This window comes from Myotis yumanensis, unplaced genomic scaffold (assembly GCF_028538775.1).
Source record: "Myotis yumanensis isolate MYYU_CA2020_CCGP unplaced genomic scaffold, mMyoYum1.0.hap1 SCAF_17, whole genome shotgun sequence".
NCBI lineage: Eukaryota > Metazoa > Chordata > Mammalia > Chiroptera > Vespertilionidae > Myotis > Myotis yumanensis.
In genome coordinates this window covers 9,418,695-9,432,069 of record NW_027223768.1, presented here as the reverse complement: position 1 = coordinate 9,432,069, position 13,375 = coordinate 9,418,695, and the positions used below count along the sequence as shown (strand labels likewise).

The following is a 13,375-nucleotide window of genomic DNA, read 5'->3' as shown; positions in this document are numbered from 1 at the left end:
CGCACGCCCTCCCCTCCCTCTGTGTCCCTCAGGAGGGGACCCCCCCGGGGCCTCGGTGCATGCACAGCGTCACAGCTTTGTGATGCCTCGGGTCCACACGGGCTCCTTGGGGCCTGTGATGAGGTGACGCGGGGGCGTTAGGCTGTGCATCTAGTGACCCTTCCGATGGGCTGACTCTTCAAACCCCTGGTCCCTCGGTGTCAGTTCATTTCTTTGCTGCTGTCAGATCAGTTGTGCTCCCACCTTGAGAGGAAACCGTGTGGGGTTTTTTGAGTAAGAACTGTGATGCTCAAGGCCACCCCGAGACCCTATAAGCTGTGTTTCCTCTGCAGCTCTTTCATGGTTCACAGCCCAGCATGGTCCCTCCATGGGGCCAGTTTTGAAAATCTCTTGCTTAGCCAGGCTGGTGTGGCTCAGTGGTTGAGCATCGACCTGTGAACCAGAGGGTCGAAGTTTGATTCTCAATCAGGGCACATGCCCGGGTTGAGGGCTCAATCTCTAGTAGGAGGTGTGCAAGGGGCAGCCAATCAATGATTCTCCCTCATTGTTGCTGTCTCTCTCTCTCTCTCTCTCTCTCTCTCTCCCCCTCTCTCCCTCCCTCCCTCCTTCTCCCTTCCTCTCTGAAATCAGTAAAAAAAAAAAAATTTTTTTTAAGTAAAATAGAAGTCTCTTGCCTGGGTGGGGTCTCACCATGCCCTTTCCTGTCCTTTCCCAGCCACCTGCCCTCAGCCGTGCGCCGTGCGGTCCACTGTCACTGGGATGCACAGTCATCTGCACACGTCGTCTAGGACAAGAGGATGTGCTTGTCCTCTGCTCAGCCTTGGAGCTGATGCGGGTTATAAATGGGGGACAGCTGTCACGGTCACATTGAGCTCTGTGAAACTCGGACACTTGGGCACATTATTGAGAACTCGGACACGCGGGGGCCATGCCTGAGACACGCTTCCTCGAGCTGAGGGTGCTGTCTTCTGTGTGTGGAAGGCGCCCATCACCTGTGCTTGGAGGGGGGCGTGCGGGTGGCTTGCTGCTTTCTGGTGCTGACCTCTCCCCCTCGCCTTTGCAGACAGCCGCCTGAAGCTCAGCCAGGTGCAGGGGAACCTGTCGGTCCTGGAGACGCGGCAGGTGCAGCTGGAGTGCGTGGTCCTGAACCGCACCAGCCCGGCCTCCCAGCTCGTGGTGGAGTGGTTCGTGTGGAAGCCCAACCACCCGGAGCGGGAGGCCGTGGCCCGCCTGAGCCGCGAGGCCACCTTCCACTACGGGGAGCAGGCGGCCAAGAACAACCTGAAGGGGCGGCTGCACCTGGAGAGCCCTTCGCCGGGCGTGTTCCGGCTCTTCCTCCAGAACGCGGCGGTGCAGGACAGCGGCACCTACAGCTGCCACGTGGAGGAGTGGCTGCCCAGCCCCGGCGGCCTGTGGTACAAACGGGCAGAGGACACTGCCGGGCAGACCGCTGTCACAGTCACGCGACCAGGTGAGGGCTCCTGTCCCCGGGCCTCCACACCCGTTCCCTCTCCCCCTGTGCGTATGATATCGCATGCGCTGCCTAACATTAGTGTGTCAGTTAATCCGTTGTCTGCCGTCACATCTGTGCGCATTCACCATTTGCATTTGCGTTCAGTATTGCCTCCATTTCCCCCTCGTGGATGGCAACGTGCACATCTGGCTTCGGCCTCGGGATTCTGTTTGTTCACTAGACTATCATTTGATGATTAATGATTCCAGATCATGGAATGTCTTCCTTTTAAAGAAGACATTCAGACTTGGACACGTGGTAGATGTGCAGGGATCTTGAAACAGGAGCCATGGGGTTCAGAAAGGAAGCTTAGGGATTTTCAGTGGGGAAGAAATTGATTCACGTGCTTCAAGTAGAAAAAGATGAAGTCCATGCAGCCTGCACTCTCACTTCCGAGCAGCGTTATTGGTGTGAATGTCCAGTCCATGTGGCCTTGTGCTTCTCTTGTCTTTCTTGTTTGTTTCTAACATACCCGAAAACACACAATTACTAGGGCTAGTTATGGTGACACATTTAAACACGCAGTGAAAGGGACTTCAGCCAGATGAGTAGCCTGGACCCCCCAGCCCGCCTTCCTTCCTTCCCGTCTGAGCACAGTCATGTGCCGCTTACCCCCGGGGATCATCCTGAGCAACGCGTCGCCAGGCGATTCCATTGTCGTGCGAACATCACAGAGTGCACTTCACACACCTCATGGTGCAGCCTCCTGCACACCAGGCCGCATGGCCCAGCCTGTCGCTCCAGGCTTCACGCCTGCATGGCGTGCTCTGTACAAAACAAGAGAAAGTGATGCAACCAGGAGACGCAGTAAACGAGGCGTATGAGGTGTACAGGCCACACTGGTTTATAAGCAAACACGTTTTATTGTAAGTAGAGAGAGTCCACTTTAACATAACGATAAAACGTATCGTGTAGCAAATACATAAACCAGTAACAGTCGTTGATTGTCACCGCACCACATACTGTACGTAGCTGTAGGCGCTGTGCTTTATACGGCCACAGCGCAGTAGGTGTGTTCACACCAGCATCACCACGAGCACATGAGGAAGGCTGTGCAGTACAGCCTTCCAGTGGCAGCGATGTCCCTGGTGATGGGAATGTTTCCGCCTATGGGACCCCGTCCTGTATGTGGCCCAGCGTTGACCGAAGCTCGATTATGTGGCGCGTGACTGTATGTTAGTTGATTGTGCCAGTTACAAAACATTTAGAAAACAGAAAAGTATAGTTTTGAAAAAGAAAATTATCTATAATCTCACTAGCGTTTCATAGCCACATTTTTACTGATTGCATAACTTTAGTTGTAGGGCTGTTCTTCGAGGTGTTCTTCCTGAGGTATAGGTTAGACGGATAGAAGACTTGGAATAATGCAACTCCAGGAGTTCAGAGTCACCTAGCATTGCTTAAGGTCAACCGTAGTATGAAATTCGTGAGGGTAAGGGCTCCTGCCCTCAGTGAGGTGGTACTAGCCAAGCAGATTGGCAGTTGTGTTCGGCTCACACAGGTGGGAAAGAGAGAGCCACCTTTGTCAGACCGCCCGGGAGTCGGGGGTCAAGGACACTGCCTCGGAGCCGTCAGCACAAAGTCGGGGAGGACGGGATGGACTTCCTCGGGGCTCCCACCTGGAGGAGGAAAGGAAGGACTGCTAACCTCTGAAGGGGCCTGTTGGTCTATCCTGGGAGTCAGACATGGGGAACCGAATTGGTAGAGAGGCGTGTTAAGGGTTGAATGAGGGTGGAAATTAATTTTATTTGAAAACCTTGTATTGAGTCACTACTGCAGACAAGGCACTTAAAGGGGCCCGAAGAAGGTCTGAGCAGTTAGACAAGAAGAGACAAAGGGAGAGGGGATGGGGAAGAGCACTCTGGGGGCCCGACCTCCTGCTACGGCGGGCCCATGGCCACCTTCCCCGGGCCACTCCCCCGACACAGTGGCCTGTCACTAGGGGCGTTAGGACTCAGTGTTAGACTCTGGGGGGAAAAGCACCCTAGACCGCCCTGCTGTGCAGCATTTCTCTCCATGGCTTTGGGGTCACGCGTTAGCCATGTTCTCTGCATCAGCCTGTGGACGGATTTCATTATTCCCCCGTTCTGCCACTTTCTGTCCCCAGCACATCCCCCCGACCTCCCCCCCCCACTCCCCGCCCAGGAAGGGCTGGGATGGCACGCTGTGCCCTGTCGTGGTTCTGAAGACCCCGTGTGCCAGCCGTGCACACCGAGATTCCAGGTGGGCCGAGGGGGGTGCCCAGGGCTTGGCGGAGCGCTACAAAAGCAGTGGGAACCCCAGCCTTGTGTTCGCCTGTGAGCGACATTAAGCCAATTCATTGAAAGCCCAGGACAGTCCTTGGGAAATGCTCCGATTTGGTCTTCATCCAAGGAGACTCCGACGTGGTCTCTCTGCTTTTGTTAATGCTGCGTTGGCATCTTTCACACGCGTTTCATAAACAGAGCCTTTTAGGAGCTGGGGAGAGAATGGTTTGTGTAGAACCTACCCACGTGAGCTGTTAAAACAGCCGCAAAATACAACAGATTCGGGCTGTCTGACAGTGTCTGTGAGCCGTGACTCACCTGGTGGGGCGCCTCCCGAGGCTGCGGTTTCTCTGTCGGGGAGACACTGCCTGTGTTATCCTCCGAGGGTGGGGGTCCCTGCTCAGTTCGAGTCCCCTTTCCAGTCTGGTGTCTGCTGTTTGACTTCTGTCCTTGGAGAATGTTCACCTCCTGGGGGTCACGGTAGCGTAGGCAGCAATCTACATGCACACGGTGCAGATGCAAAGGCTGCCGAGGGCGAATTTGTCTCCCAGGGCCGCCGGAACAAAGGCGCCCGAACCCGATGGCTTAAAACACCGAAATGTATGCCCTCTCAGCTCTGGAAGCTGGAGGTCCGAGATCAGCGTGTCCTCAGGGCCGTGCTCCCGGATGTTTCTCGGGAGGAATCCGTCCTGGCCTCTCTCCCCAGCTCCTCGGGCCCCAGGTGTCCCTGGCCTGCAGCCGTGTCACGCCAGCCCCTGCCTCTGCCTCACCTGTCTTCTCTGTGTGTCCTCTCCGCTCCTTCTTTTCTTTTTAAATATGTTTTTATTGACTTTAAAGGGAGAGAGAGGGAAACATTGATGTGAGAAACATTGATTGGCTGCCTCCTGCACGCCCCCTACTGGGGATTGAGCCCATAGCCTGGACGTGTGCCCTGTCTGGGAACTGAACCAGTGAACTTTTGTGCCACACTTGCCAGGGCCTCTCCCCTTCTTATAAGACACCAGTCGCTGGATTTAGGGCTCATTGTAACTTAAGTACATCGGCACAGGCCCTGTTTCCAATCGAGGCCCCATGCTGGGTTCCAGGGGGACGTGAATTTGTGAGGGTGGGCGGAGGACACACTATTCAACCACTGCAAGGGTTTGCAGTGAAAATAACTGCCCCCCCCCCCCCCCCGATTCCCACACGCAGCCACAGCACCAGGTCTGTGAGTTCTTCCATGGGCACCCCATGCAAACATAGACCTGCACGTCAGAATAAGACGCGCTCTTCTGCTTACCATGCCAAGTAAGGAACACAGCGTGCTGCTCTAGCGCTTTTCTTTGACTCTCCTTTCCCATCTCTGCACATAGCGCCGCCTCATCCCTCCCAGCAGGTGCGCAGCATGCTGTTGTCTGATGTACTACAATGCATTTAGTGTTGGACATTGAGGTTGTCTCGAGCAAAGAAATTAAAACAGGCTCTTCTCCTTCCTGTGTCCCCTGTCCCCCCAGAGGCCGCCCTGCAGGTGGACACGGTGGTCCCCAACGCCACGGTGACCGAGAAGGCAGCTTTCCAGCTGGACTGTAGCATCGTGTCGCGCTCCAGCCAGGACTCGCGCTTTGCGGTGGCCTGGTATTCCCTGAGGACTAAAGCCGGGGGGGATGCGGGCAGCCCTGGCCTAGAAGAACGGGAGGACGAGGACGAGGACGAGGAGGAGGAGGAGGAAGAGGAAGAGGACCCAACAGAGCGGATGGCCCTGCTGAGCGTGGGCCCCGATGCCGTGTTTGGCCCTGAGGGCGGCCCCTGGGAGGGCAGGCTTCGCTTCCAGAGGCTGTCCCCCCTGCTCTACAGGCTCACGGTGCTGCAGGCAAGCCCCCGAGACACAGGCAACTACTCCTGCCGCGTGGAGGAGTGGCTCCCCAGCCCCCAGAAGGAATGGTACCGGCTGACGGAGGAGGAGTCGGCCCCCATCAGCATCCGAGTGCTGGACACAAGTGAGTGTTCCCAATTCACAGGGGGAGGAGGTCCCAGTTGATTACAACTGCCTGGAAAATAAAGATCACAACTGGATTATGGGTTCATGAGCTGCATTCTCGCCTGTCCTGAGCATTTAGGATCTGCATACCAGTTCATGGAATTGACCTGATTCCTTATGCCCAAAATAGGGATTGAGCCCTGGCTGGTGTGGTTCAGTTGGTTGAGCGTCATCGAATGCACTGAGAGGTCTCCGGTTCTATTCTCTGACTGGCTCAGTCTCCAGTAGGGAACGTGCAGGAGACAGCCCATCAATGATTCTCTCTCATCATTGATGTTTCTCTCTCCTCCCTTCCTCTCTGAAATCAATAAAAAAAAAAAAAAAAAAAAACATATTTAAAAAAGAATATAAAGGTTGTCCCCATTCTTAGTGGCGGTAGGGGAAGGACAAGTGGCTTCCATGGGGTCGGGGTTGGGCAGTCTCCAGCTGGTAGCTGAGCAGGTTTTCAGGAACAAACGCTGACAGCCCAGGTCCTCAGCCCTCATTGTCTCGTCTCCCTCCTGGCCCTTTCAGGTTCCACCCTGCAGTCCGCCATCTGCTCCAACGATGCGCTCTTCTACTTCGTCTTCTTCTACCCGTTCCCCATCTTCGGCATCCTGATCATCTCCATCCTGCTGGTGCGCTTCAAGAGCCGGAGCTCCAGCAAGAACTCGGACGGGAAGAACGGGGTGCCCCTGCTGTGGATCAAGGAGCCGCACCTCAACTACTCCCCCACTTGCCTGGAGCCGCCCGTCCTCAGCATCCACCCAGGAGCCATAGACTGAGGGCCCCCCGGGGACGCCGGCCACCAGGGGCTGAGGGCCCCCACGCTGCCTCTCGCTCTGTGATGGGACAGCAGACAGCACCCAGACTCCGGACAGCCTTCCCAGAAAACTGTCCGACGCGAGATGTGTTCACAGTCCCCGGCCAGCCACAGAGGCAGCCTGCTGCCTGTGGGTGGCGGCCCCGGTGGGTGAGCGATTTCCGGGCAGGTGTGGTCATCCCGCGGCATTAGGTCTCTTGTTTTCGTTCTTGGTAATGTAGTGAGCGGCGCTGGAGCCACGCCTACTCACAGGTAGTAATAGGTAGACGTCGCAGGGGTTTCACTCTTTCTATTGGACTCTTTAAAAACCCGTGGTTTATTCTTTTTGGATTTCGTAATGTTGTGGACGCATTTCTCTTACGTACAACGGATGAGAAAAGGAGAGACGGACTTTATAGAGTGAAGGAATCCCTTCCAGGACCTTTGGTTTTTGCACACTTGAAAATGCCACCACCGGTGGAACAAAAGACACCCGAACGTTTTTTACTTCCTTCGTGAGACTTGAAAATGATGGGAAGTGTGGGCCCAGTTTGTATCTGATCTTTTCCCTCAGCTGGAGTTTTGTTGTTTTGCTTCAAGAACTGTGTCTGTGCCAGAGAAATCCTGCATAAGCCCATTAGGAGACAGGAGATGGTGGCCGGCCAGCCTTTTCGCCAGGGAGGCGGAAATCGGCGTCCTCCCAGCCTTGCCAAAAAACCCGAAACCTTGGTTGGAGAACAAGTCAAAAGCCCCAGTGTGGGCAGGGGGAGCTTTCAGCAGCGACTGACTTGCAGGTCGGTCAGAGCCCATGGTTAGTGGAGGGAGGAAGAAGGGCACGTTGTCGGCTTGATGCAGTCACTGAGGGCAGTCTGCAGCTGGTAGCTGAGCAGGTGGGCTTCCGTGCTAAGGTGCTTTGCCAAACTCTTAAGAGAAAGTGGCCAGTGAGCCGGGGAAGGGGACAGCGCTGAGCTGAACACACAGCCCGAGCAGCCCCACTATCCTGGCAGAGGGCACTGGGGCCTGCACAGCTCAGCCCCTTGCACAGGGGGCAGCCCGCTGTGGAGCTGATTTCGGGGAGCAGGCAGGAATGATGCCTCCCTGGAAGTGTGAAGGCTGCATTTCTCCTTCCTTTCCATTAGGTTTTCCTCAAAGATACGGATGTCTTCCTTCCTCACCACTGATCTCTCCCTGCTTCTTGGGAGGCCCCCCCCCCCCCCCCCCCCCGCTGACGGTCCCCGGTCTTCAGAGGAAGCACCACACGCCTTTGTCCGCAGGGGTTTTACCTTCCCTTCCTCAGATCACGTCTGCGGTTTTGGTGATTTGGTGGTTTGTTGTGATGGCAGCATTTTATTTAAATGTCCCTGAGAGTCCAACAAAGGCCAGTGTCACCCTGCTGCTTTACAGGCCAGAAGCGGGGCCCCAGGGGAGCGGCAGCGGCTGCAGGTGCTCACCCCTTCACTAAGATGTTTCATGCCCCGACTTCCCTGTGTTTTGCGGGCCAGGGTGCCATCACCCTTTCTCAGTGAGCATGCATCTCGAATCCCAAGGGAGTTCCCGGTTTGGAAAAGGCCAGCACGGATTTGGGCGCTAGGTCGAACCAGAGAGATCTCTGGGAAACCCTGTTCTGAGACTGAACAGCCTCCAGGGAGGTGGGGGGCTCCCCAGGCCATGTGGGTGCTGACCCTGCTCTGGGTCTGGGGTGCTCAGCAGGTGCTTTGCTCCATCACAGCTGAAGGGAAGCACTTCCTGACAGGCTCACACACACCTGCCTTCTACTCCTTGCAGGTGCACCAGTGCTCGCTCTCCAGTGCTCACATGCCCATTCCCGTTTACTGTGCTGCACGAATGCTGTAGGGTGCATATTCGGCTCAGTGGTGAGGGAAGAAGGCAGTCTTTTGCCCCATTTTGTCATTTCAGGGCTGTGGGCTTTCAGTGGGAAATTGCTGACCTTTAACTTACAGACTGCGTCAATGAGGGAAGAAGACTTACTGGTCCTCTGTCTGAATGGAAAGATGCCAGAGGGCTGTCTGGGACCGGGATGTGCACCTGAGACTTGAGTTTGAATTGACAGCTGCAGAAAGGTAGCTGCTGCCACGTCATTACATAGGTGAAGTCGTCGCGGGAAATTTGAAAGAAAATAAACCGAAGCCAGTATTTTAATAATTGTTTTTCTTTCCTGTGTCTTTTCTATGGGCTCCGGGATACCATCAAAGGGGGAGCTTTTCCAGCTTTCTATGAAAATCCCCAGGACCTTCCCTTTTTTGGCCATTTCTATGGAAATGCGGTGTCAGATGAATGGTAACGGTGCCCTCCAGTGGCTGGGAGACCTCATTGCACATTGCCGACGGGAGCTTTGAGACCAGGAGAGACTGCCTCTTGACTTCTCTCCATCTACAGTGTTGCATTCATGAACTCTACACTGTGCTAGGCCCCTCCCAGGACATGGATATGACCACACCCTCTTTGACCAGAGTGTTTCTGTAGCAAGTTTTCATATTCTTTTCAAACAATGGTTTCTCTGCGTTAATAGTTGAAGAAGAAAAAAAGAGGTGGGGTAAGAAAACTACCCATGCATGATGTAGAGAGCTGTTGATTTTGTTTGTTTTTTTAAAGGAAAACTATTTGTAAGATGTTGCACTAAAACGTTTTATATACACTTCAGACACCTGTAATAAATTATGTTGAAAATACGGCTGTTTACCTTTCCTGGAGTGCACTGTTCTGGCTCCACACTTAATCAGTCACCTCCTCCATGAACCCGCGGACCTGGGGTAACACAGCTCTGCCCCCACATTGGCCTGCTAGGCTCAAGGTTCATGAATCTCGGCCTTTATTATCTTGTACTGCCCCCATCGTAAGTGGTGCCCTTGTGCACACGATACCAAAAACACCTCTTTCTCAAAACACTTGACTGCCACCAGCTGAAGATTTATCAGCATAAATATATAGCTCTGCCCTGACTGTCAAGGCTGTGCTGTGCAGCACACAACACACCTGGTGGCCTGCAAGGCAGGTTCAGAATATAGAGCTATGACCTCTAGCTTTCTTTTGAGGGGTGGGGGAGGAGGTGGGCAGGATGGGGTAAGAGGAGACTGATGGAGAAGAGCAGAAGCATGGGACAATCTTCTTGGCCATCGAGGGCCTCTGCAGCAAGACCACACCATCCTTCTCAAATTGTGGAGCGTTGCCCTGGCGGTGAGATACTCAGCAAGCCTTTTCCCGGCTGGAGGAGCGGCAGGAGCTGTGCGTTCCTGTTCGGTGAAAGCACGCAGCACAGCAGTCTCAGGTCCCCACACAACTTGAATGCTGGGGTGTTGTCTGCAAAGGGAGGAGAAGGGCAGAATGACGCGAGCCATAGCAGTGGTGCGTGACTAGTCAGAACCCAGCTGTAACTTTAAAACCCACCCAAAAATATGCAGAAGGACCTAGATCAGTGGTTCTCAACCTTGGCTGCCCATTAGAATCACCTGGGAATCTTTTTTAAATCCTGATTTCTGGGCTTCATCCTCTGGAAATTCTGTTTCTTTGTTATGGGGTGGGGCCACAACATTAGTAACAAAGAAGCAAAATTTCTGGAGGATGAGGCCCAGAAATCAGGATTTTAAAGATTCCTAGGTGATTCTAATGTGCAGCCAAGGTTGAGAACCACTGACCTAGATAGAGGGTAAGAAGCAGAGAGAGGTGTTTTTCCTTTTTCTTCTTTTATAACCCAAGCCCTTCTAGGGGCTTTAACTGTGCTTTTCTCGGCTTCTTATCTACTTCCTGCAGCCATGGGTTTGGCCAGCAGTTGAAATGTGACTTTATCCCTTGGGTATCCAGAATAGTTCTGTGTTAAGTCTTATTATTTTGCCTGATATTTTTTTCCCAAATGCTCTCCCCACCCCATCCCACCCCCACTGCCTCGGTTTTTTAAATCATTATTTTTCAACTAGAGGCCCAATGCATGAAATTCGTGCAAGGGGCTCACCACTCATAGCCCGGGCTGCCTCAGGCCTCGCAGCCCTGGCTGCCTCAGAGCCGCTCACTGGTCATTCCGGAAGGTCGTTCTGGAAGGTCATTCTGCCGTTAGGTGTAATTAGCATATTAGCTCTTTATTATGTAGGATTACACTTGACATACAACATTATATTAATTTCAGGTATACTCCCCAATGATTGGACACCATATTACTTACTAAGCGATTATCCTGATAAATCTCATACCCATCTGACGTCATTCAGAGTTATTAGAATGTTGACTATATTCCCTATGCTGTACTTTACATCCCCAGGACTATTCTGTAACAACCAATTTCTACTTTTTAATCCCTTCATCTTTTTCACCCATTTCCCAACCCTCCTCTCACCTGGCAACAGTCAAAATATCCTCTGTATCTATGAACCTGTTTCTTTTCTGCTTGTCCCTTTATTTTGTTTTTTAGGCTCAATTATTGATAGATATGTATTTATTATTTATATTATTTATATTTTTGATCTTCTTAAAGAAGACCCTTTAACATTTCATGTAATACTGGTTTGATGGTGATGAACTACTTTAGCTTTTTCTTGTCTGGGAAGCTCTTTATGTGTGTTTCAATTTTATTTTTATTTTCTTAAAATCCTTACCCGAGGATATTTTTCTGTTGATTTTTTAGAGAGAATGGAAGAGAGAGGGAAAGACAAAGAGAAATATTGATGTGAGGAAAATACATCAATTTTTTTGCCTCCTGCATGCATCCCTACCAGGGCCTGAACCAGGGAGGAGCCTCAACTGAGGTAGTGCCCTTGACCGGAATTGAACCCGGGACCCCTCAGTCCGCAGGCCGACACTCTATCCACTAAGCCAAACCGACGAGGGCTGTGTTTCAATTTTAAATGATAGCTTTGCAGAGAAGAATAATCTTGGTTGTAGGTACTTGTTTTTCATCACTTTGACTATTTCTTGCCACTCCCTTCTGGCCTGCAAAGTTTCTGTTGTGAAATCAGCTGACGGTCCAGATGAATTTTAGAGGGTGTTTATTAAAGGCCAGAACAGTGAAACAAGGAAGAGCCTAGGGCAGTGGTCGGCAAACTGCGGCTCGTGAGCCACATGCGGCTCTTTGGCCCCTTGAGTGTGGCTCTTCCACAAAATACCGGCTCTTCCACAAAAGACTGACTTCTGTGCATGGGCCACGAAGTTTCAATCGCACTGTACGTGTGCGCCCACACGTGGTATTTTGTGGAAGAGCCACACTCAAGGGGCCAAAGAGCCGTGGTTTGCCGACCACGGGCCTAGGGTAACAGGAGGGGGATATGGTGGGGAAATGAGGTTAGGCTGGGCTGCTGTGGCTCACTTGGAAGTCAGAGAAAAGGAGGCCTGAGAGACAGGTCAGGGTGTTAGCTCAGGACGAGCTACCCAGGTGGCAATCTCATGGGGCCCCTTGGAGTTTAGGGGGGAAGGAGAAGGGGAAGGGAATGGCACGGGCATGCTCCCTGGAGGGAGAGCACGCTGGGACCTTGTTTTCAGGTTGGGTGTTTAAGTGCAAATCCGCCCAGTGTTTATATATGTAAGTGAAGAGAATAGACAGTTCTGCAGGAGGCAAGAGGACTCACGTCTGTAGGTCTAGGAGCAGTGATTTCCTCTCTCTGTTCTAGGGTTTGTAGGCTTCCTGGGAGAAGTTCCAAGGCTGGCAAGAACTAGAGCCAGGAAACCAGAGAGCAGGCGAATGAGCTCCTTTCTTACCTTCTAGTCCATGATCGTCTACAATGACAGCTGGTACAAGTAGGCCTCCGGTCACTGGTCCAGGAGAAAACCTACACCCAGCCCTCCTTCGGTGGCAAGGTAGGGCCTGTTTGGCCGACTGCCTGAGGAATTTCAGGTCCGGCCTTTCCGAGCCATTTCTGATTCATAAGGTCAGCTGGACCAGACATTTCAGTGCTTCTAGAAAGTTTTTTTTAAAATATATATTTTTATTGATTTCAGAGAGGAAGGGAGAGGGAGAGGTAGAAACATCAATGATGAGAATCATTGATCGGCTGCCTCCCACACACCCTACACTGGGGATCGAGCCTGCAACCCTGGCATGTGCCCCTGACTGGGAATCGAACCTTGACCTTCTCGTTCATAGGTTGATGCTCAACCACTGAGACATGCCAACTGGGCCTAGAAAGGTTTGATGGGAGCACAGCGCCCCCCCCCCCCCCCCCTCTCGTTAATCCTCACCAGAGGATATTTATTTCAGAGAGAGTGAAAGGGAGGGGGAGAGATGAAAAACAAACATGCTGTCAGAGAGACACATGGATTGGTGCATGCACCCCAGGGAGGGGATCGAACCTGTAACCCAGGTAGTGGCCTTGACTGGGAATCAAACCGTTGACTCTGGTGCAGGGGCAACGCTCTAGCCAAGGAGCACACAGGCCAGGCCAACACAGCATCTCTCCTATGGCACTGCTCCTTGGTCAGGGGTGTCCAACCAAGGCAGGCCTAACGAATCCTTCCTCACACGCTCCCACTCTCCCACAGCTGGCAGCATGTCGGCGTTTACTGTATTCGGACAGGCCCCGTCCCTGAAAGAGTTCCCTGAACTCCCAGGGGCGGGCAGACTGGGAGCTTCTCTCCCATAGAAAGGGAGCTGAGAGGGGCGCTGGTGGGAGGAGCTGGTCCTGGGAGAGGTTTTGGTTGGCCAAACCGTAAGCAGACCCACCGCTTCGGCCTCGGGGAGGTTCACAGTTGAGATGGAGGAAAAGAAGAGCTAAGAGGGAAACTGAGGAGGGAGAAACCAAAGGCTGGACGTCCCGGCCCCGGGGGAGGGAGTGCTGGGGTTGGGGGCAGGCTTTAGGAGAAGGTGGCCTGCGCTCGGA

At 53.1% G+C, this 13,375-nt stretch overlaps 1 protein-coding gene across 4 annotated transcripts in view; it reads left to right on the top strand.

Moving 5' to 3' along the window:
* Positions 1-9,247, top strand: part of IGSF3 (immunoglobulin superfamily member 3) — an 86,659-nt gene extending 77,412 nt beyond the window's left edge. For all 4 annotated transcript variants that reach the window (XM_070396180.1, XM_070396179.1, XM_070396178.1 and 1 more), the window contains 3 exons: positions 1,064-1,471; positions 5,253-5,735; positions 6,290-9,247. In XM_070396180.1, the coding sequence (XP_070252281.1) occupies positions 1,064-1,471; positions 5,253-5,735; positions 6,290-6,540 (1,142 nt within the window). In that variant the 3' untranslated portion in view covers positions 6,541-9,247. The remainder of the gene's footprint in view (positions 1-1,063; positions 1,472-5,252; positions 5,736-6,289) is intronic.
* Positions 9,248-13,375: the final 4,128 nt, after the last annotated feature.